Genomic DNA, 24,465 nt, shown 5'->3' on the forward strand with positions numbered 1-24,465 from the left:
GATTTCATTAAAATTTAAAACCTTCTCATGAAAAACAATTTCAAGAGAATTAGTAGACAAGCCATAGACAGGGAAGTATTTTCAAAAGATACATCTGATAAATAATTCATCCAACATATACAAAGAATTCTTAAAGTTCAACAATAAGAAAACAAATAATCCAATTAAAAATGGGCCAAGGACCTTAATAGATACCTCACCAAAGAACATATACAGATGGCAAATAAGCATATGAAAGGATGTTCCATATCATATGTCATCAGGGAAATGCTAATTAAAACAACAGGGATATATCACTACATACCTGTTAGAATGGCCAAAATCTGGAACACTAACAACAGTAAATGCTGACACAGATGTAAAGTAACAGGAACTCTCATACGTTGCTGGTGGCAACGTAAAATCATAGAGCCACTTTGGAAGAGAAGTTAGCAGTTTCTTACAAAATTAAACATACTCTTACCATATGTAGATCCAGCAATCACACTCCTTGGGATTTACTCAAAGGATTTGAAAACTAATATCCTCACGAAAGCCTGCACACTGATCTTTATAGCAGCTTTATTCATAATTGCCAATACTTGGAAGCAACCAAGATGTACTTCATAGGTGAATGGATAAATAAACTATAGTACATCCACAGAATAGAATAGTATTCCGTGCTAAAAAGAAATGAGCTCTCAAGCCATGAAAAGACATGGAGCAAACTTAAATGCATGTTACTAACTGAAAGAAGCCAATCTGAAAAGGTTACACGCTGTATGATTCCAACTACATGACATTCTGGAAAAGGCAAAATATGGAGACAGTAAAAAGATCAGTAGTTGCCAGGGATTAGAGAAGTAGAGGACGATGAATAGGCAGAGCACAGAGAATTTTCAGGGCAGTGAAACTACCCTGTATGGGACCACGTTAACGCATACATGTCGTGATACATTCGTCCAAACCCACAGAACGTACAACACCAAGAGTGAACCTTAATGCAAACTGTGGACTTTGGGTGAGTATGATGTGTCAAAGTAGATTTATGAGTTGTAACAAGTGTACTACTCTGGTGGCGATGCGGATAATGGGGGAGGGTATGCATGTTTCAGGGTAAGGGGTATATGTGTAATCTCTGTACATTCCCCTTAACTTTGTTGTGAACCTAAAACTGCTCTAAAAATATAAAGTCTTAATTAAAAAGGTTAACTGAGATACCACGTGTGTGAGAACTAAGTAATCAAGTGTTTAATCGAAGTTAGTCTAAGCTTTTAATTAATTAAATTAACTTTCTGAGAAATAATTGGTATCTAGCCATTTGAACTACTCAGAAGTCCATCATTCTTCTCTTTGTTAAATTATTTTTAGACTAAAAAGTTTAGATGAGGGAATTTTTTCAGTGACCCAGACTTTAAGAGTACGGAAAGAAACCTGATCTTAAAATCACTCCATTTGAGCCCAAACTGCAAACTGTTTCTGAAAGCTAAGTCAAGTCGATCTTGTATTTTAAACTATTATGTAATGACATCAATCAGCCTCTCAAATCTATATCATTATCCCTTTAACAAAAAGCACTTTAAAGCCAAACCTTAAAGTATTTTCTTCCTATAAGTTTGTAATTTATTTTTATTTCTACGAACGAGAAACTGTTCTGACTGACAAATACCAAGACAATTTCTTCTTTACATTCTAGAATATGGAATGGCAAATAGACCATAAACAAAGAAGAAAATAAATTTTCTTCCCCAAAGTAACATATACGATCAACTTTATAATTTTCTGCACATTGATAATGCCAATATGCACAGGGGGAAAATTTGAGAAATACTTCCAATTTATGAAATGTGACAGAGAAGCACAATTGTATGACATACTTGGCAATTCTATTACTAATTGTTCACTCACTAGCTTTTTTTGCTTTTAGTTTTAAAATAAAACCATGGTTTTACCATGAAAATCCTTCATTATAAATAAATATGCACCAGGGAAGTCCCACATTAAACAATTTTATTGAAGCAATATTTATTATTGTTGAAGACACATCCACATCAAGTTAAATTCACAAGCATATATTTATTCTAGCTAGGGAAATATTAAGAATTTATGAAATTGGATTTCATTATAAAACATAGAGCATAAAATAATTCTCAGTCCCTTCAACTGAAAATTTAATTAGTATGGCTTTAACAAAACCTTCTTCCCATAGACAATTTGTTCTAAATTGAATGTAGGCCTTCCAAATAAAAACTACCTCACAATGTTTTAAAGTATACCCTTTCCCTCCCATTAGTCGTGATTCTCTGTCTGGCCTTTTTGAGTAATAATTAGTACTCCTGCATCTATTAGAACTCCTTTTCTAATAAAATTGAAGAGTGAATGATCCATTAGAAAACGTATTCTCATTCAGCTCTTTCTAAGATGATGTTAACAAATTAATTTTTCTATGTCTATGTAACTATGAGTAAGAAAATAACCAGCTATGGCCTCTCATTGTTCTTGCAAGGAAGCTAATATACTCAGAATGTCTGGCTGATTATCTCAGCAAGCACGACTTTAGACCTTTAGAAAATCTTCCTGTCTTCCTGAATCCCTTTCAAAGAATATTCTAAAAAAATCATCTCCTTTTGCCTAGAAAGCATTTTCTGCAGCTACAGTCAGTTCTTGTGAGCTGTCTTTAAGAAAAAAAAAAAAAAAGCATGAACTCTGTTACATTCTCTTCAGCTTTTGAGCTTTGTTAAGATTTGGATTTCACTGTAACTTATATAAAAACTGAGCCCTAAGCCTAAGCACAAAATTCTGAAAATATACCCTTTTTAAGAAACTTGACAGCCCTTTTTTTCACCAAGAAGAGATCACGTACTTTCAATTAGCAATATATGAGTGTGCCAACACATTTAAAAATTATTTATTTTTTGCATAAAATAACCCTTGCTTACTATAGAAAAGACAAAATATAGATAAGCCAAAAATTAAAATCCTCCGTAATGCCATCAGCCTACCAGACTTGTTCCTAGGCAGAAACAGAAATAGCTGTGCATTATTTACCAAATTGTGTCATGATTTACATACCTTTGTGTGCTGCTTTTTCCATTTTACATCATACCATGAAGCTATGCCTTGTATAATATATACTGGTCTTTAACATCATTTTAATGGCCACACAATATTATATGGAAAGGCATAAAATTTATAACCCCTGTTAATAAAAACTTCAATTGTTCCCAATGCTTTCCCGTTTCATATAAACAACCCTGCAACAAACATTCCTGCACATACATCTTTGCTTGTTTTTCCAATTATTTCCTGAGGGAAATTCCCTAGAAGCAGAATTGCTGAGTCAAAGAATTTGCACAAGTTTTTGATATATTTTGCCAAATCTTCCTCCAGAAGACTCAACAAATTTACATTTCCATTAACAAAGTATGAGACTGCCTATTCCTCACAGAGCTGGGGTATTCTCATTCTTCTTAAGGGTCACCAACTGGTTTCTAAAAAATAGTTCTAGTAAGGCTGAACATTGACATACTTGCTGGCAAAACAGATCAAACATTCCCAAAGCAGACACAAATCTTTCCAAATATGCCGACTCTTAGAAATGTTGTTTATCTTTGTTTTTTCCTTAACTTTTTCCGATAGCAATATTTTACAATGAAATGAGGGAAAAATTTTTTTCTTTTTTTTCCTACTCTGTAAACAGGGAGTTTCCCAAGACAAGAATACAAGTCCTACTTTAAAACTACAAAGAGAGTACAATCCAGTTTAGTCAGAAATCTGGGTATTTTCTCCTTTGTCAAAGCTGATAGTGGGTTAACATGTCACTGACCCAAGTTTCACTGCCTTTATCCATTGTTGAGTATTTACTTTCAGATTCTGAAAATTAATGTCAAATGGCAAGTTGTAAACCACTTAGAGAAGTATTTCCATCCATTGATCTATTTATTAATAAATATATATTGAACATGTACATCATACAAGGTATCATGAGGTAGATTTATTTATTCATTCATTCAACAAACACCTATTAAATGCCTTCTCCATGCCAAACACTATTCTAAGCCCTCAGCACCGGCTCTGAACAAGGTAGTTGAAGTCTATGCTCTTCAAGTACTTACATTGCAGTGGGGAGCCCAGGTATGCTGATCACATTGAATGACACATGGCTCTAGGTTACCAAAAGTAAAAAAAATCACAAGAATCACACTAATTTTTGCTTTTCCTAATTTCAAACTGAATTTAGGACTTAAACGTGTCAAAAACATTCCATGAACTGAAATCTTGTGTGGACCAGAAATCTTTCTGAAGTCTGAAAAAAAAATTTTTTTTTAGATGATTAAAAGTCTGCAGTGCTTCTTTTTCTCTACATAAAAAACAGTTTCTAATAGGATCTCAGAATCTTGTTTTCCCCAGAATCTGCTGGTTTTATCAAGTACTTAACCAAAAATAATATTTCTTCTGTCAAATATGTAGCATGATTTTTGGGTAATGCTCCATGACAGCTGGATGAAGATACACTATCTCAGTGCATCCTTCCCCCCACCTCTATAATTAAATTTAAAATTGGCATGCTGCTTCCTCACACTTCATTCCATTGCACTTGCCTCAATTTCCCTTGGTCACAAAGTGCATTGGTTATGAATATGTATTAGAGTTTGCTGTCAAACCCTGTGAACATCTTCTGGAGCAGAAGATTAGATATGTTATTTCAAACAGATGCATCAGTTTATACCATCCCTTGCAATTTTCATCTACCAATGAACATTCATGAGAGATTGAACAATAGAAGAGACTAGTCTTCCAGTCAAGGTTCATACTGCTATTTTTTCTTGCTTCAATGGATTTTAGTTGGTTTTAATTTTCATTTACATTATGATATCAATGATTCAAGAGCTCACCAATCTGAATGGAGTTAAATTTTTGTGACTAACAAAGACACAGGCCTTGAAACCCCCATACTGAATTTAAGGTTTAGAACTAAACTCTCCCAAACCACAAATTCAACAGTTAGATTTCCTATCCAACTGGTAAATTAGAAGTGAATTGCAGCTGCAGGATAAAAGTCAATAAATCTTTCTCTTTTAAATAAAGATCATATTCCCTGAGAAGTGTAAGTGTCATAATATTTTTCTCTAAGTCTATGGAAGTCTTTAATTTTCTGCTATGGACCTAAACCATGTTTATCACTATCATCTGTTTTGCCTAAGCTTAAAAACTTGGAGGAATGAGCCTGACCAGTGGAATGGTGTAGCCAAGAGACATTTGAGCTTCATTGATCTTCATTTGGAAATATCCTTACAGTAGGATAAACATACACTGTTTTTAAAAACAATTGCTCTTAGAATTAGAAATGAACAAGGGGAAGTAACAAGTGACACTGCAGAAATACAAAGGATCATGAGAGATTACTACAAGCAACTCTATGCCAATAAAATGGACAAGCTGGAAGAAATGGACAAATTCTTAGAAATGCACAACCTGCCGAGACTGAACCAGGAAGAAATAGAAAATATGAACAGACCAATCACAAGCACTGAAATTGAAACTGTGATTAAAAATCTTCCAACAAACAAAAGCCCAGGACCAGATGGCTTCACAGGCGAATTCTATCAAACATTTAGAGAAGAGCTAACACCTATCCTTCTCAAACTCTTCCAAAATATTGCAGAGGGAGGAACACTCCCAAACTCATTCTACGAGGCCACCACCATCCTGATACCAAAACCAGACAAAGACACTACAAAAAAAGAAAATTACAGACCAATATCACTGATGAACATAGATGCAAAAATCCTCAACAAAATACTAGCAAACAGAATCCAACAGCACATTAAAAGGATCATACACCATGATCAAGTGGGGGTGTATCCCAGGAATGCAAGGATTCTTCAATATATGCAAATCAATCAATGTGATACACCATATTAACATATTCAAGGAGAAAAACCATATGATCATCTCAATAGATGCAGAGAAAGCTTTTGACAAAATTCAACACCCATTTATGATAAAAGCCCTGCAGAAAGTAGGCATAGAGGGAACTTTCCTCAACATAATAAAGGCCATATATGACAAACCCACAGTCAACATCATCCTCAATGGTGAAAACCTGAAACCATTTCCACTAAGATCAGGAACAAGACAAGGTTGCCCACGCTCACCACTATTATTCAACATAGTTTTGGAAGTTTTAGCCACAGCAATCAGAGAAGAAAAAGAAATAAAACGAATCCAAAGCAGAAAAGAAAAAGTAAAGCAGCACTGTTTGCATATGACATGATACTATACATAGAGAATCCTAAAGATGCTACCAGAAAACTACTAGAGCTAATCAATGAATTTGGTATAGTAGCAGGATACAAAATTTATGCACAGAAATCTCTTGCATTCCTATACACTAATGATGAAAAATCTGAAAGTGAAATTAAGAAAACACTCCCGTTTACCATTGCAACAAAAAGAATAAAATATCTAGGAATAAACCTACCTAAGGAGACAAAAGACCTGTATGCAGAAAATTATAAGACACTGATGAAAGAAATTAAAGATGATACAAATAGATGGAGAGATATACCATGTTCTTGGATTGGAAGAATCAACATTGTGAAAATGACTATACTACCCAAAGCAATCTACAGATTTAATGCAATCCCTATCAAACTACCACTGGCATTTTTCACAGAACTAGAACAAAAAATTTCACAATTTGTATGGAAATACAAGTAGATTTGTTCTCTTTCTTCTTAATGACTGTATAGTATTCCATGGTATGGATTTTTCCATAATTTGTATAATCAAGTCCCTATATAATTAATTTCTTACTTACATGATTTGCTATACATATATATTTTCTTTTTTCAAAATGATCCATCATACCTTTCCTAACAAGCTTCATTCATTTTTCTCCCTAAAGTCTTTGCTTCTGAATCCCTCCATTCTTGGGTTTCTGTCTGCTGATTGCTCTCTGTGCCACATGCAATGTTGACACCCTGGCAGTACTGCTCACCTCTCTCCTGGAGTCCACTCTTCCCTAGATACTATAATTTGTTCTTCCTTTATTAACTCCTTCATTTTGCTCTAGCACATTTTCCAATAGCTAACTTTAAAAGTGCATCTGGATATTTAGATGTCCAAGCTGCTTATTTTGCCTTTATATTTATTTTGGTTGAATATAGAATTTCATGTAGAAAATATCTATTGTCCAAATTTTGAAGGTATTGCTTCCTTCACTTGTAGCATCCAGAGCAGTTATTAGGAAAGCCATGGCCCTTCAGAACCTAGTACATTGACCCTTTTACCCTTCTTGGTTAAGTCTGTGAACATATTTTACTGTTTTCTACTTTCCAAAACTGTTTTGCAGTCATTTTCTAATGACATTTCATATTCTATTTTCTTTGATAGAGTTCATTTATTATTCTCAGTGAAACCTGGGGAAGAAGAGGCAAAAAATACATGTGTCAATTCACAAAAAAATAAATAAATAAATAATTGCTCTCTCTTCACTGGAAACCACAGATGGAGTCAAAGAATTGCACACATCCATGAACTTCAGGCATGTTAGAGCTGGAAGAAAGTTTAGAGAATCTACACCAAAACCTTCATTTAAAAGGAAGAAACTGAGGCCCAGAGAATTAAAAAGACTTCTCTGAGGTCACATAGCTCACTGTTGGCAGAAATAGGCTTAGAATCTAGGATTTCCAATTCCTAACCACTTTCATCATGCCACAAATATGTTGACTTCAACAAAATCTGATTCTCTCTAGGATAGCACATTCATCAAAAAAACAAAAATATGAGGTTGGAATGTGTATACCCAAATGGTCTCATGCAATTTCGCTAAAAGCTATTTACTTAGAACCCTAAAGCTTTCTGTTGATCTACTTAAAATTTACATATGAACTCTGAATCAATATAGTAAGCAGGAAATGACTAAAAAGTCAGAAAGATTCCAACTCAGGTTCCAGAAGAAAATTTTTTAAACCAAATTATCAGCTCCTTCCTGCTCTTCGTATCCTTCTCAAACCAGAAATCCAACACTTCAACCAATCTCTGGCCATTATACTCATTCCTTTTCTCTGTCACACTTCCATTCCAGGTGTCTAGCAAAACACTAGCCCTGGAAAAGCATCTTCTCCATGGCTACATCCAGGCTGCTGAACAAATATCACAGAAATGGGCAGAATGGTGTCACAGTAATAAAATGCATGAGCTCCAACCACAAAAGGTCCCTCCTATGCTACTAGGAACGCTTCCGTGTTTCCTGGCTGAACTCTTACCCTTATTTTCACTTTCTTCAAACACCTACTTCATTATTTCCCTGTCCGTTCCTAACAGAGAAGTCTGACTACTAATTCACAGCAATGAAGAAGGAAAATAGAGAGGAGGAGGAAGAGGGGTAGGGGACATCAATCAGATGGGAACTTCCTCAGTTTTCTGCACGTACATAGAGATTGACCTGCATCTGTAGCAATTTCCTTCCCTCCTTCCTGTGGTAACAGAAATTCTCCTGTTTCCTGGATATGTCCTTCCCCCACCACCTCAGTGACTCTCTTCTCTTGCTCTCTATTGACTCCTTTTCATAAGCATTTCAACATAATCAAATTACTTGAACTGTTAAAAATCTTCCCTGACATTCCCATCTGCTTTCAGCTACTGCCCCACCTTCTCCTTCCGAACAACCATCTCAAAGGAATCACGTTCACACACTTGTCTCAATTTTCTCTCCTCCAATTTACTCAACCTTTGCAGTCCAGCTTCTTTCCCTTCACCTCCACTCAAACGGTTCTTACCAAGAAGATTAAAAACCTTTAACTAAATCTTTTAGTGGATTCTTTCTAGTTCTTATAAGGTGAAAAATGTACCAAGTTAATATTTGATGCCAAAATATCTTGGTTTGAGAAAATTTCTTGAGACTTCTATTTAGTTAGAAAGTGAAACCTGAGGCCCATGAAAGACATCGATCAAGAAAGCAAAAGGTTCAAGCTGTTCTAAAGGAGAGAAGAAGAATTTCGTATTTGTTTTTGTTGTTTGTTTAAACAGATGGGAAGAGAATAGTGTCAGAAAGGGCAGGTGGACAGGATGGGAGACAACAAGAGGGCAGACGGTGACATGGCAATAAAGGGCCATTGAGAAAATCCCATAGGCAACACAGCCATTGAGAAAATCCCATAGGCAACACAGCCATTGAGAAAATATAGATATAAATACTTGTTCGTTTTTCATGAGCCTCCCTCCATGTGGCTTCAAGCCACTAAGATACAGACCCCCCCCTACACACACATATACACACACCCTTAATCTCCTCCTCAGCTCTTCTGCTGAAGAATTTGGCCTCCCACGCACCTAAGGTCACCTAATCTATGACATAGGAGGCAAGAATATACAATGGAAAAAGACAGTCTCTTCAATAAGTTGTGCTGGGAAAACTGGACAGCTACATGTAAAAGAATGAAATTAGAACACTCCCTAACACCACATACAAAAATAAACTTAAAATGGATTAAAGACCTAAATGTAAGGCCAGACACTATCAAATTCTTAGAGGAAAACATAGGGAGAACACTCTTTGACATAAATCACAGCAAGATCTTTTTTGACCCACCTCCTAGAATAATGAAAACAAAAACAAAAATAAACAAATGGGACCTAATGAAACTTAAAAGCTTTTGCACTGCAAAGGAAACCATATATAAGATGAAAAGACAGCCCTCAGAATGGGAGAAAATATTTGCAAATGAAGCAACTGACAAGGGATTAATCTCCAAAATATACAAACAGCTCATGCAGCTCAACATCAAAAAAAACAAACAACCCAATCAAAAAAGAGGCAGAAGACCTAAACAGACATTTCTCCAAAGAAGACAATACAGATGGCCAAGAGGCACATGAAAAGATGCTCAACATCACTAATTATTAGAGAAATGCAAATCGAGACTACAATGAGGTATCACCTCACACCAGTCAGAATGGCCATCATCAAAAAATCTACAAACAATAAATGCTGGAAAGGGTATGGAGAAAAGGGAACCCTCCTACACTGTTGGTGGGAATGTAAATTGATATAGCCAAAATAGAAAACAGTATGGAAGTTCCTTAACAAACTAAAAATAGAACTACCATATTACCCAGCAATCCCACTACTGGGCATATACCCGGAGAAAACCATAATTCAAAAAGATACATGCACCCCAATGTTCAGCGCAGCACTATTTACAATAGCCAGGACATGCAAGCAACCTAAATGTCCATCAACAGAGGAATGGATAAAGAAGATGTGGTACATATATACAATGGAATATTACTCAGCCATAAGAAGGAACGAAATAGTGCCATTTGCAGAGACGTGGATGGAACTAGAGACTGTCACACAGAGTGAAATAAGTCAGAAAGAGAAAAACAAATATTGTATAATATCACTTATATGTGGAGTCTAGAAAAATGGTGCAGATGACTTATTGACAAAGCAGAAATAGAGACATAGATGTAGAGAACAAACATATGGATACCAAGGGGGGAAGGCGGGGGTGGGATGAATTGGGAGATTGGGATTGACATATATACACTATTGATGCTATGTATAAAATAGATAACTAATGAGAACCTACTGTATAGCACAGGGAACTCTACTCAGTGCTCTGTGGTGACCCAAATGGGAAGGAAATCCAAAAAGGAGGGGATATACGTTTACGTATAGCTGATTCACTTTGCTGTGCAGCAGAAACTAACACATTGTAAAGCAACTATACTCCAATAAAAATTTTTTTTAAAAAACTCATCAAACTTAAAAAAAAAAAGAATTTGGCCTTTATGACAGGCTGCTTTGGGGGTTTTTCCTTCCCCAGAACTTTAGTAGTCTAATCATACCACATCAATGGTGGGAGAAGCTCCAGTATTTTTTCTGGCAGCATTTACCAGTGTCTGTTCACTGACCAAAGTCCACAGTTGATTAAGGTTGACTGTTATGCAGAAGCTCTGCCAGAAAGCAAGGAAGTGATAAAAGATTGATGGAAACATGTAAAAAGGATGCAGGAGCTGGCTTGAAGGGGCTCACACTGTCCAAACTTGGGCAATTTCAGTATCAGAAAGAATAATGATGGTAATAGATAATAATGCATTGAATAGAATAAATGAATCCACGAGTCTGTAGTAACACCCAAGATACAGAGAGACAGACAGACAGACAAACAGATAATAGAAGGAAGAGGGAAAAGGGAGTGAGAAAGAGGAAGCCTCTTTATTACAGAGGAATGCTACATTGAGAATAAACAAGGATCAAATGAATTTAAAAGTCACCATTTTCCAAGCCTATGTAGTCATTGTTTCAAGCAAAGATCATCAATTAATGCTCAAACTAATGGGTGAAAGTTATTGAAGAATACTATAACACAATATCAAAGTACCACGCCACAGGTACCTTTACAAGGTAGAACTCTAGTGGACCCACTTTATCAAGGGATCCAACTTATAGCATCACCAGTAATGAGACAAATTGACATGCTGTGCCTCTGATGTCATTCAAGAGGTGGACATAACATTTCTTACGTAGTATCCTTGCCAAAAATGGTGAACCTAAATCTAACAGTGAAGAATCAATAAGAAAATCCAGATTGTGAGATGTTCTAGACATTTGACATGACCCTTCAAAAATATCTATGTCATGATAGATGAGAAAAAGTAAGAGAATGCTTCTAGATTAAAGGAAACTAAAGGAAATGTGTGATCCTGGAAGGGATCTATAATTTTTTAAAAAAACCAAAACATGAAAGACATTACCAGGACAAACAGGGATATTTTAATACACACATTTTTATTAGGTAATATATGAAGTTAAATTTCCTGGGTAAGATAATTTCATTGTTGTTATTTAGAAGAAGACCCTTGTTCCTAGGAGATATATTTTGAGCTAATTGGGGCAAACTATCATCATGCCTGAAATAACTTTTTTAAGTGATTGAGGTAAAACCATGTGCTATGTTTTGAATATCCATGTCCCCCCAAAATTCACAAGTTGAAGTCTTAATGCCCCATGTGATGATATTAAGAGGTGGGACGATTGGGAAGTGATAGGTTATGAAGATGGAGCCCTTATAGATGGAATTAGTGCTCTTATAAAAGAGATCTCAGAGAGCTCCCTAGCCCCTTCCACCATGTGAAGACATAACAAGAAGTCTACAGCCTGGAAGTGGGCCCTCACCCACCCATGCTGGTACCCTGATCTCAGACTCCCAGCCTCCAGAACTGTGAGAAATAAATTTCTGTTGTTTATAAGCTACCCAGGCAGCAAAATATTAACAATTGCTGAATCTGGGTGGAGGGTATATATTCACTGCACTTGTCTTTCCACTTTCAAATTTCTGTAGGTTCGATATTTTTCAAAATAAAAAGTTCAAGGAGAAAAAAAAAAAACTCATTTCTCTTCCTGTGTTCCTCAACTCAGTGTATGCTACCACCTTAATACACTCAATTGATCAACGAGTTCTGTGCACCATCACTCCCGAATCTCTCCACTAATCTCTGCTGTGCAGGCAGGCCATTGTACCAGCCCTCTAAGTGGTCTCTCTGCCTCCTTTCGGTCCTGCTCCCACCTCCACCCCCGAACCATTTTCAAAACATACAGCCTTAGTGATCATTTCCAAAATGCCAATCCCATCATGTCATTCCCATGATTAAAACATGTCAGTGTCTCCGCATAGTCCCCCAATGTCCGTCTCTTTATTTATTTATTTGTGTGTGTGTGTGTGTGTGTGTGTGTGTATCACTTCTTCTTTACCCATTCATCTATTGATGGACACTTAGGTTGCTTCCACATAATATTGACTGTTATAAATAATGCTGAAATGAACCTAAGGGTGCATACATTTTTTAAAAAATTTTATTTTATTTATTTATTTTTTATACAGCAGGTTCTCACTAGTTATCTCTTTTATACATATTAGCGTATATATGTCAATTCCAATCTCCCAATTCATCCCACCACCACCACCACCACCACCACCCACTTCCCCCCTTGGTGTCCATACATTTGTTCTCTACATCTGTGTCTCTATTTCAGCCTTGCAAACTGGTTCATCTGTACCATTTTTCTAGATTCCACATATATGCGTTAATATACGATGTTTGTTTTTCTCTTTCTGACTTACTTCACTCTGTATGACAGTCTCCAGGTCCATCCACATCTCTACAAATGACCCAATTTCATTCCTTTTTATGGCTGAGTAATACCCCACTGTATATATGTACCACATCTTCTTTATCTGTCCGTCTTTGTCCGTCTCTTTAACACAGTTCTCTAAGGCCCTCTTGATGGTTCTGGCTTGATGCTCCAGCCTTATCTTTCCTTCCTTTCCCCTTTGCAGATGAGTTTTCTGACTTCTTCAAAAAGCATCACACTGTTTCTGCCCAAGCAGACTTTGTACTTCACATCCTCTTTCTAGAAAACTACTCTCCCAAGCTGCATTTACCTGCCTGAGTGATGCCCTTCTGTCAGATGGCAGCCTGGATGTTACTTCCTCCAGGAAGCCTCCCCAGAGTCCCCTCCCCAATGTGAGCTGTGTGCTCCCCCAACATTGCTCTCTCCTCAGAGCACTGAGTGATTACAGAATAACTCCAAGTTTATTTGTCAATATAGCTCTCCATGAGGGAAGGTCTGGGTCTCAGTGGTTTTCAACTTCCATAGGGTAAACATTCAATAAATATCTGTTTTCAGAATCAGTAAATGAATGAATGTATTGTTAATATTCTCATCTACATTGTAGAAGTGGTGCTCATCTGTTTTACCAATAATAGCCAGTTTGGGGAGGGGGTCAGACTAGTGAACAATGGTCAAGTTATAGAATCATACCGTGTAAAATAATGTTGGAAAATGAGAAATAAATTTGAGTAAAGTTTAGCGTTGTTCACTAAGAGAAAAGAGACAAAAATGGAAATCAGACCACTTTGGGTGATGTTCTGGTTTTGCCAACAACTCAAATGGACAAATCCCTTCATTTGGATTTTGGTTTCCTCACCTGAAAAATAAAGACAACAATGGCTCTCTATAGTCTCTCTCTTAATGCTAAAGTTCAATGAAAGGAAGGTGATGGAGAAAAATACTTCATAGAGAGCCAAAGTATCTATAAAAGGTGCTGCTTTTAAATTCAGCATTGTTAGACCATACATTTAGAAAATAGTAGCACCGAGTCTTTAGGCTATTAAGATATACTGACATTTTAATAACATTTATCTTTGCATTGAATTATGGTATAGATAAGGAGTCCACAAAGCCATTTGCCATACCTCACCCTGCTACAAGCACAGTTCTATTTTTCCATAATTGAGACCTTGACACACAAGGTCTCAATTATGGAAAATACACACATTTTTCATTTTAGAATATGATTACGCACTGTTCTGCAATTTTCTTTTTTTCACTGAACAGTAAATCTTGGCAATCTTATGTCTTCCTTATTCTTTTTAATAGCTGAGTAGTAGAAGTATACCATAATTCATTTATCCATTAATTTATTGATGAATATTTGGGGTGTTTTAAATACTCCATTTTATTGACAATATTAAAATGAATATTTTTATACAAATTTTATTTCTGTATCTGTCATAATTTATTTAGGATAGCTTGTAGAATTGGAATTGCTGGTTCAAAAAGTATGCATTTGATACATTTTACATTTGATATATTCCAGAAAATTGCCTACCAAAAAAGCCTTCACAATTTACAATCTTAGTAATAGTGTTCATTTCCCTGATTCTTTGCCAACAGTAAACATTATTGATCTTTTTAATCTTTGCCAAGCTGATGAATGAAAAAGGATGTCTTCTTTTTTGAAGAAGTTTCAAATCCAATTCCTAGTGAGTCTGAGTATCTTTTCACATGATTAGCAGCTATTTATGTGGCACTCTTCCTTGAATGCACAAAATAAAATATGTAATATATATTATAAGTAAAATACACTGTATGTAAAATAAAGCTACATGTGATATGTGTACATGCATATATGGGTAGAAATGAATGAAAAATACACTAGAAGTATGCAACATTAAGAGTAGTTACCCAGGGTACTGTGGTTGCTAAGGGTAAGCCATGGTAAGAGGAGACTTTCATGTGTAACTTTGATTTTGTACAATGAAAATAATGTATTCCTTCTTTTTCTTTTAATAATAAAAGAACTGTTAAATAAATAGGAATCATAAAAATTGTATATGACTGACTACACCCCTTTTTTCTGTTTGTTTTTTTCTCCTCCCTCAACTTCCAGGAAATAACCCTGCTTCTTTATTTATGGTATGGACTCCAGTTGTTTCTCTACCCCCTTGAAGGATTTCCCTAAGATCCTGTCTTAGACACTCTGCTCTTTCCTCAGGATAATCTCATTTGCACCCAGGGTCGCCACGCTCTGGGGTCTCACACCGATTTCTCTCTGCCAGCTTGATGCTTCTACATGGCTCTGCTTGTACTTAATCAGAGCATCTGCAATTAGAGAAAGAAAAGAACACACAGGAGCTATGAAGAGAGAAAACAGGAACAGGATAAGGTGCTAACCCAGCCTGGGTAGTGAGAGAAGACTTTCTGGGATGGTGGTATTTAAACATGAAGTATGAGTAGGAGTTGGCTGGAGATTGGAGGGAGGGAAGCGGGAATATTCCAACATGAGGCACCAGCATTTGATAGGTCCTAAAACAGGAATACTGTTAAAGCATTCAAGTAACTAAAATACCACCAGCATGAACAATTTGGGTAATGTGCCAGTGTCAGATAATTTTGTGACTGACTTGTTGGAACCATAAATCCAGACTGAATACTAGTGGCGAGGGGAGGGGGCCTTGAAGGCGGAGGTAAGGATTCCCTTGAAAGAAATGGATGTTCCCATTCTTTACAGCCCTAGGAAAGTGGAGAGATAGGTCTTAGTCTAAAGTAAAGGAAAATATTTTCTGGTATCTCTGGGGCCAATAATCAGTTTGGCCTCCAGGCTCTAAGGAATGAGCAGTCTGGTATATTTCCAGGGGGATTAAGGCGCTGAAAGTAGCCCCTTGGCCATATAAATGTGGCCAGAAGTGAGGAAGGGGAACAAGTTAGTAGGATACCAAAAGAAAGGTCTGAAACAGCCTTATCCAATAGGACTTTCTGTGATGAAGAAAATCTTCTATAATCTGCACTATCCGATGTGGTGCCTACAAGCTACATGAGCCTACTGAATACTTTAGATGTGGCTGGTGCTTGTGAGTAACTGAATTTTTTATTTTATTAAATTCTAACTTTATTTCATTTTAACTTAAATAGCCACATGTGGTCCATGGCCACCATATTGGACAGATCTGGAGGAAGACCAGTGTGACAACCTGGCCTCAGGGGTGTTGAGAGAATTAGGGAGGGAGAACATGGGAGGTGATGGAGTAGAGGAAAACCGTGTCCCTGGAAGTCCTCAGCAGAGAATGCTGGTGCCCAGAGAATCAATATCTCACAAGATGCTTATCCACAATATGGCGGTAAGACGTGATGAGGGAAGAAAAGACCCAAGGGATTCGTGTCTGAGCAAGCGTGAGGCAGAGCTTCAGGCAAAGGTCAGAAATCAACAAGAGACAATTCAGAGGGTTCCTATTTCTAGCAACAAAGTTGGTGGGGTCTTGTCTCATCATTGGGTGTGCTATACTTGCTAACACAGGACAAATGTGAAATCAAAACAGCACAAATTATAGTTCTCCAGTTGTCTTTCTTCATTTTTCTTTTTTAATTTTCAGGAAATTACAAAGGTAGGCCGTGCCCTAGGTCTAAAGGTCTGGCTAAGTTGATACACTACAAATGAATAGCAATAGGCATCTTTGTTTTCTTTCTTTCTCCTTTATGACCAGTTTCTTGGTTGCCTTCTCTGCTTCAGTCCTGGCCAAAGCTTAAGGTTAAAATGTCTGTCCCCCAAAAGCACTCTTCACCACCCTCTCTGACCAAGATTAATTTTTATAAGCACCTGTTATGAAAGCACACAGAGAAATTAGAAAAGGCATGAAGCTGTTAGAACTTGTCACAAAATTTAGCACAAAGGCAGCAGTGTTCAGGAAGACCGAATTTTCATATGTGTTGACAAAGAACTTCACTTGCTTGTGTTTTGGTGATGGCATCGTTTGTTAACCTCACCCATGAATTCTAGCAACTCAGACAAAATCACCAAAGGATTCCTCTGTTGTTTCCAATTGTGCCAGCTGCAGGGCTGTTGGATTTGTCTTCACGCTTTTACCTTAATGCTGAGGAGGGGTGCCTGCAGGGTTCACTGATTTTCTACTGCCATCAAAAATAGGTTTTTTTGATTCCACTAAGGGAGTTGGGGCGAGAAATGCTCTGCCCTGCTGCCTTTGTTCAGCAGGTGATGGATTGACTGAGATTGCTGAATGTACTCTGTACTATGGAATAAAGTTATAGATTAAGCTTTACCTGTTTACTTTCTCTCAAGCCTCCACTGAATGCCTTTAGAAAGGAAAAAAATAATAAAAAAGCAATGAGTTTATTCCTATCTTTCCCTTTTATTCTTCCACCCTTCTCTGCATTGATTTTATTGTAGGAAGTGTTGATTATTTGCTGATTGTGCATTAATTCCAAGTTACCAAGGCACAGTGCCTGTGTGCTACTAACTTGACATGCTCGTTTTGTTAATGAAGTCCTTATTCTATTGGATTCCTATTCCTTAGAGCAAATCTCAAAGGGAGATTGCCTGGTGGCCAGTGGGAGCCATGCCATACAATGGGCTGGGAAGTTGGCAATCTACCCCAGAGCCCTGGCTCTGCCCCATGGGATAACTCAATTAAATATCTTTGAGCTTTATTCTCCTTATGTGTAAATGGGAAATAAAAATATCTGCCCTGCCTACATTCCAGGCTGGTGAGAGGATCAAATAACACGATACCTACAGAAGTGTTTTATAAAATCTTACTGAACTTCAAAGATATTAAATTTTTATTCATCATTTTTACCTCCACTGATTTCTAGAAAGAGTTTTAGTTCAGTTACAATAGAAGGTACATAGGCAGTTGGACCATTAAGGCAAAGATAAAAGAGCAAGGATCATATAATGAAAACAGAAGATAGTTGTTCCAGAAAAATCTATGTTAAGAATAGTTGTATCAGTTGAACACTAAATTTAGCTTTGAACTTCCTGGCAGCTAAGGCAAAACACAAAACACCATTAGGCACACGACTTTCCTTAATCTATGAAATAAGCACGCTGGTTTATTAGGAGAGATGGAAAGTTTCCTACCATTAACTCTAAGGATTGTGGGTGAGAATGTTTTCTGGGCAGGCGCCTGCCTACACTTTCCAGATCCCTTGCAATTGGGATGGGAACCTGGCCCACAAAACCCTTCCCCACGTACTCCTTCATGCTCTTCCCCCATGACTAGCTTGGCATATGGCCATTGTGGAAGGAAGAAGATGGAAGGAGCCTGGGGACCAGAATCCCTACTTGGAGCTGCCTGCCTATTAGAAATATCTGCTGTCTATATGAGCAAGAAATAAGTCTTTATCATGAATGTGCTATTATATATTTTACACAGTTTGCACACCCTATAAAAATAAAGATTTTCTAATTTTGGAACTTTATTGGATTCCATAATATACAGTTTTTAACTATCAGTCTTACCTTAAAAAAATTTTTTTTAATGATCTTCATGGACTGTCTCATATTTTGACAGAGGCAAGCAAAATCTAACAGTTCTGAGGAAAGGGAATGAAACAAAGATGGGTGATTTTATTTATGTGCTTGGAATGGTGATGTCTGGGGTAGAAAAGAAAGAAGCAAGAGGTAAGAATAGTTCTGGAACATGAGCCATAGCCAGGAAGGCCTGTCCATTTGGGTAACTTAATAGTGGAGATACAGTGAGCAATGAGAAGGCGGGTCCCTAATGAACTGGGAGAATCCTGACAGTTCAGAAAGAAGGATAAATAATGGAAAGGTGGGAATCTGACTGTCTGTATATTTTTTTCACTCTCATAGCCTTTTAATAGATTAGCCCCAGCTCACTTTAAAAATACAGATCAACACTGCCACCACCAAGCGGGTTACTCATTTCTCCTTCTCATCCCTGGGGGAGGTGAGGAAAGAAGGGGTGGAGCAGGAAACCAGTACTGCTCTTGTTTTTTTTGGGGGGGGGTTAATATGATTTATTTAATTGTAAATGTATGTAATTAAATTTTTTATAACAGTTACTGTCTGTATTCCCTTAGAGTCTAGCCTGCCCAGCAGGGCATCAGAACTCTCAGCTTTGTCCTGTTGGTACAAGGAAGCATTGTTCATAGGCCCTACTGTAGACAGGAATCTTGGGAATTTTATAAAGACAATCAAGCATGAAGATATCATACATTCTGTGGATTTAACCATTTATTATACCTTAAGCACAATTTTCAGACCTGCAAAAGTGCCTTCTGAATTTCTCTGGTCTTTTTAGATTGTCAGCACAAGTGTGTTGTGTTTAGATTCCATTCAGCTCCCCAAGACAAGTTTGTTCTGAGAACCTTCCCCGAACATCTCCGGGGACTTCCTGTTAGGATTTTTACTCTTCCTTTCTCACACTGAACTGTCTTGGCCCTTCCTACTTTAAGCAGAAATAGTGCACCTTTTACATGTGGTTTAGGAGATTTCATTTCAAGCTATTTAACCTAAAGATTTAGTAGGACTTTGGCAAACAGCAGCATGGAGTAGACAGGGTAGGGCCAGGCCATGGCTCTGGGCCAGAAAGAATGTACCAGGAGGTGATACAGACACAGCTGCTGACAGAGGCAGGTCAGGACCCAATCCAGTGAATCCAGCAGTATAGGCAAACTAGATACAGGCCAAATAGGCAACAAGGCTTCCAAGATCAAAGAGCAGACTATCCTGACATGAAGAGGTCAACAATGGAGAATTAAAGAAAAGAAATATTCAGGAACCTACATAGCCACAGTCTTGGAAGAAAGTCAGTATACATCAAGTCTCAATGCGGCTTTTCCAAAATTCCATTTCCCTTGGACCATAATTTCTATTTCTCAGAATTCCTATAAATCAGCAAATCACAGCCATCCTTCCTCACACAAGAACTGACTTTTGAAGTATCTAAGAAAATGTAAAATATGTTTGAGATTAAAATAATATGAATATCCAGAGACCACATCATTTCTCTAAGCATTACAAGTGCTACAGGAAAGCTTAAGTAACAAGCATTTTACAATTCTATGAATAATACAAGTTTCATTCCCTGCGAGCTGATATATGACTTTTTGGACACCATCACTTGAAAGAAAAAGAAATCCTCAAGTTACTTTTCTAGTACTTCTATCCAGATAACTTCTTTGTTCTAAAGAAGAGGATCAAGACATCACTTAAAATCTTCCGCATGCTAATAAAATATGAAGTAAGACATGGAAAGATGATGCTTTTGTACTCTTCTATGTGAATTTGTGTCTTTGCAACTCATTGCTTCCACTTCCTACCCCAATTAACAGGAATGTAAAAGCATAGTTGTGAGTGTTAGTCAAAGCTTAATTTTTTTTTTCAGGAAATGTATGAGTTAAAATTAAGAGAATGTTAAAGATCATGTTGTTCAACCTCTACTCACTGAACATATAATACCTATGTTAATTGAGCACTTTTTCTGTGTCAAGCGCTCTTCCAAGTGCTTTCCAGATAATACCTCATTTAATCCTCACAACAACCCTGTTATTCGCACGTTGGAAACAAAGGAAACTGAGGCTCAGAGAGATTAAGCAATTTGCACAAAGTCGCATTGTCCGTGGCAAAACTGGGACTCAAATCCAAGAAGTCTGACCCCTGACTCTTAAACACTAAGTGATTCTGACTCATATACCATCATGCAATAAACATAAGCATTACTCACTTCATTCCTAAATGTTACTACTAAGATTTATATGGTATGTGATATCTCATTTGGAAACATATGTGAAACATTGACTACAGAAAGACTCAGCTTCCCATTTTTCAGTTAAGCATTGCTACTGCTATTTAAGGACATGGACTTTACCTACTGTCTGAAAACTCTTCAGCTCCAAATAAGCAATCTGGGTACAAAAAACAAAATAGGAGATGAAAGGATCCAGTGCCAGAATCGTGGCATTCCAAGAGCATGTCTTTAGTGACTGGACTACAAATCACTGACTTTGGGGTTCTGTGTTGCAGGACAGCCCCTGAGGGCAATTTTTCTTTTCACAACAATCTACACCTGTGGCCTGTGGGCACAACGCTCATGGCAGATGGAAGAGAGTCCACAGAAATCATCTAGTATATGATTCTTCTCTAGGTGTCCATGCTGTGTGTGGAAACCGTGTTGTCTCAAGGGCCTAACTTTTATTCCCGGTTGTACATTTGCCATTGGATCGTTCCATTCTGTCTGTTGAGTCTATTAAAAAACGATGGACTTCATTTTTTCTTGAAGTATGCTTGCAAAGCTCAATTTCTTTTTTAAAATTAGATTTTTTAAAAAGATTGTAATTAGATTGTCTAGGTTCATGCAAGCTCTGAACAGCAATTTCTTTCTCCCTTTTGGTCCATGGGTGGTACCAGCTTTTCCAACTGGTTAATTTCAAAATAAGTGATCCAGCCTTTGAAACATTTAAAGTTAAAAATATATATATCTTGAGATCGAATTTTCCTATTTCACTTGGGTTCACTCCAGACTAATTGGTAATTTGAAAAGAACACCCACCCCCTAACCTTTTATAGCAGTTTCACTTTCTAACACATTGACTTTATACAGTTGACGCTCCTAATAGACCCTAGCCGTTCAACTTTGTGTTCTTAACACCAGAAAAAAACTGCCACATTTCTGTTCATTCCAGAGTCAAAGCTGTCATAGTCTGCTGTTACGTTTTTCTGAATGTCCTCAAGCTGTCAAAATGTTTGCTATGTCTATCAACATATGCCAGATTCATTTGGGGCATTGGACATGGGCAGCACTAAAATCTTTCAGACAAATGGGTTTGGATGAACTGCAAATATATGAAGATTAAAATGAGAAAAGTGTAGGGCAGAGCATGTCTTTGCTACTAAATATGATAGATTCTATTAAAAAGAAATGATTGATACTATTGGGACATTATCAACACAGGTAAAATTTAACTTGTTACACAAAACAGGGTATAGTAGAGCATTTCAGTGGTTAGCAACTCTTTTTTTTTGGATAGGTAAAGATTAAAATTTGTGCCAATTACAGGCCAATATAATGGTGAGATTTCATCATGCTTTATTAATTTCAAGGTGGTATTCCCAAACATTGTATGTCTGTTTCAAATTAATATGACATTCTCAAGCACCCCCAGAGGACATTCTGAAGCCCTGAGATCATATTTTAGCAACTGTAATGCAGTAGAAAGGACGGAGGCTCATGGCTACCTAAATTCCACAGCACGGAAGAGCACTTCTTCCTATCAGCATGAGAAGCTAAGAATCATTTTGATATATGCTGTTCATTAGGCATAGCTGCAGAATTCAAAATTAATTAAGATAGAGAGAAGGAACTTATTCATTTATAGTTAAAATTCCTAAGGTTTATTTTACATGTAGAATTAAAATAAAATTTTAAAAATGTTGTTTTCATTGGCATTGCTCCAATATTTGCAAAAAGAGTGGCAGACTGGTCCCTCCCATGGGGTCTGGGACAATGAAGTGCCACAGTCTGCTTTGAAAAGGAGCTGTGTCGCTCGGGGTGAGGCAGGGGAGAATGTTTGCACACGGGGAAGTGGCGATTTGCATTTCCAGAGGGATACTTCCACGTTACCTGCAAGGACAGTTATTATCGGGAGTCACCCTAGAGATCTGGCTTCCCCCCTGTCACCATCGTAACTTTGTTTTCCAAAAATACGTTGATTTCTAAGAAAAAAATTTGTCCAAGAATTCATTTTCCTTCCTGGATGGTAATGATATTCAACAGCAGCAATTTCATACTGAATAATGTTATTTGTCCCGAAGAACTGAGGGATAAAGTTACTCTGGTGTTAAATCCAGGTCTCACCAATTCTTTTCAATTCCATGTTTTAACCATTAAGTATACTAAAAAAAAAAAAAACTTTTAAGAGAAAAATCTCTTTCTGTTTCATCCTGGTCTCCTTCATGAGCAACTCAAAGTCTCCGGGAAATAAGATTAACGCTTACCTCAAAGACTCTTTGTATTTGGACAAAGTCGCCCAGGCTGAGTTGGTTTTCAAGCAGGGCTATGCGGGCATCTTCCTCTGCAGTTGCACCTTGTGAAATTCCCTCTGGGTTCTCTGGCCCGGGCTCGGATCCTTTGTTCAACTCAAGGGTAGCATTCTGGCAACTCATAATGGCTTTAACTCTTTTTAACAGCCTTCAACTCTCTAAGTATTTTTCTTTTGCTTTTTTCTTTTCCTTCAACAGGTGCCTTTGAAAAGAAACAATTTAGCAATCGAATTCCAGAATCAAAGTACATTTCAAGGTACTCAATTAGGAGGCAAAAAGTTCAAGCCCAGAGGTAGGAAATGAAAGCTCTAAACCCCGGCACTTCCTTAATTCCACAGTTTATTTTCAAAACCCACTGTTGAATTGTTTTAAAACATCCCCTCCTTATACTCTGTTTAACCTGGCTTGATTTTAAAAAGTGTAAAAGTTTCCCCCTGTTTATAGCAACTGACACAGAATGCAACATCTAATACTCATTTAAAATGCATTAGAAAAGCAATTTCTCAAAATCTCTTTGGCTAAACTTGCTTCTATTCACATGTTGTGGTTTTAAACTCCATTTTCTTGTGTGGAGGCGTGAGGTGACACAGCTGCAAGGTTTCCGACCCAGTGAAGCGCTCGCCTCTGAAGGCCACCTTCCCAGCAATGTGGCCTTGTTTGTTTCATCCCTCCCTGCTGCCTTTGTGTGCTTCCTGGCAACCAACATAAAGCCCTTCACCTCCCCAACTAATGACTGACCTGAAGGTTGGAATATATAATGTAAACATTGAGGCTTTTTTAAAGGACAATTCAGCCCACTCATTTTTTATTAAATTTCACCCCTGCATTATTTAACGACAACTTTTATAAATACATTTTCTATGAAGCATATTATGTATTATGAAACAAGATGATTAGCCAAAGAAAAGAGCAATGAATTTAGGAATGTTACATTTTCCATATAAAAAATGTTTCATTCTTATTTAATAAGACTCCATTCCTATATTCTCTTTGTCTTAGTTTCTATGTATATAAAGTGGGGATAGTTTAGCATAGGCTTCCAATTCATTGAAAGTACGGGGGAGGGGGAAACACAGCATAACATAATATGATAAACCTTATGATAAAACTACTTACAGTACCATCACTGGTTCAGCTAATATTAATGAAAAGGAAGGAAAAAGGAGAAAGTTAATATTTTGTTTTAGTATTTACCATATGCCAGGCACTACACTAAGCACTTTGTAATTCCTTATCTTGTTAAAGCTTCACAATAACCCTGCAAGGCAGACAAGATCACTCTTCCCACTTTACAGATGAAGAAGCAACGTAAAGGCCAACATAAAGG

The 24,465-nt window shown here is 37.1% G+C and overlaps 1 protein-coding gene across 1 annotated transcript in view; it reads right to left on the reverse strand.

Annotated features, from left to right (window-relative positions):
• Positions 1–23,261, reverse strand: part of WDR49 (WD repeat domain 49) — a 156,904-nt gene extending 133,643 nt beyond the window's left edge. The window contains 1 exon segment of the mRNA XM_028162686.2: positions 23,094–23,261. Coding sequence (XP_028018487.2) covers positions 23,094–23,261 — 168 coding nt within the window.
• Positions 23,262–24,465: the final 1,204 nt, after the last annotated feature.

This window comes from Balaenoptera acutorostrata, chromosome 4 (genome assembly GCF_949987535.1).
Source record: "Balaenoptera acutorostrata chromosome 4, mBalAcu1.1, whole genome shotgun sequence".
NCBI lineage: Eukaryota > Metazoa > Chordata > Mammalia > Artiodactyla > Balaenopteridae > Balaenoptera > Balaenoptera acutorostrata.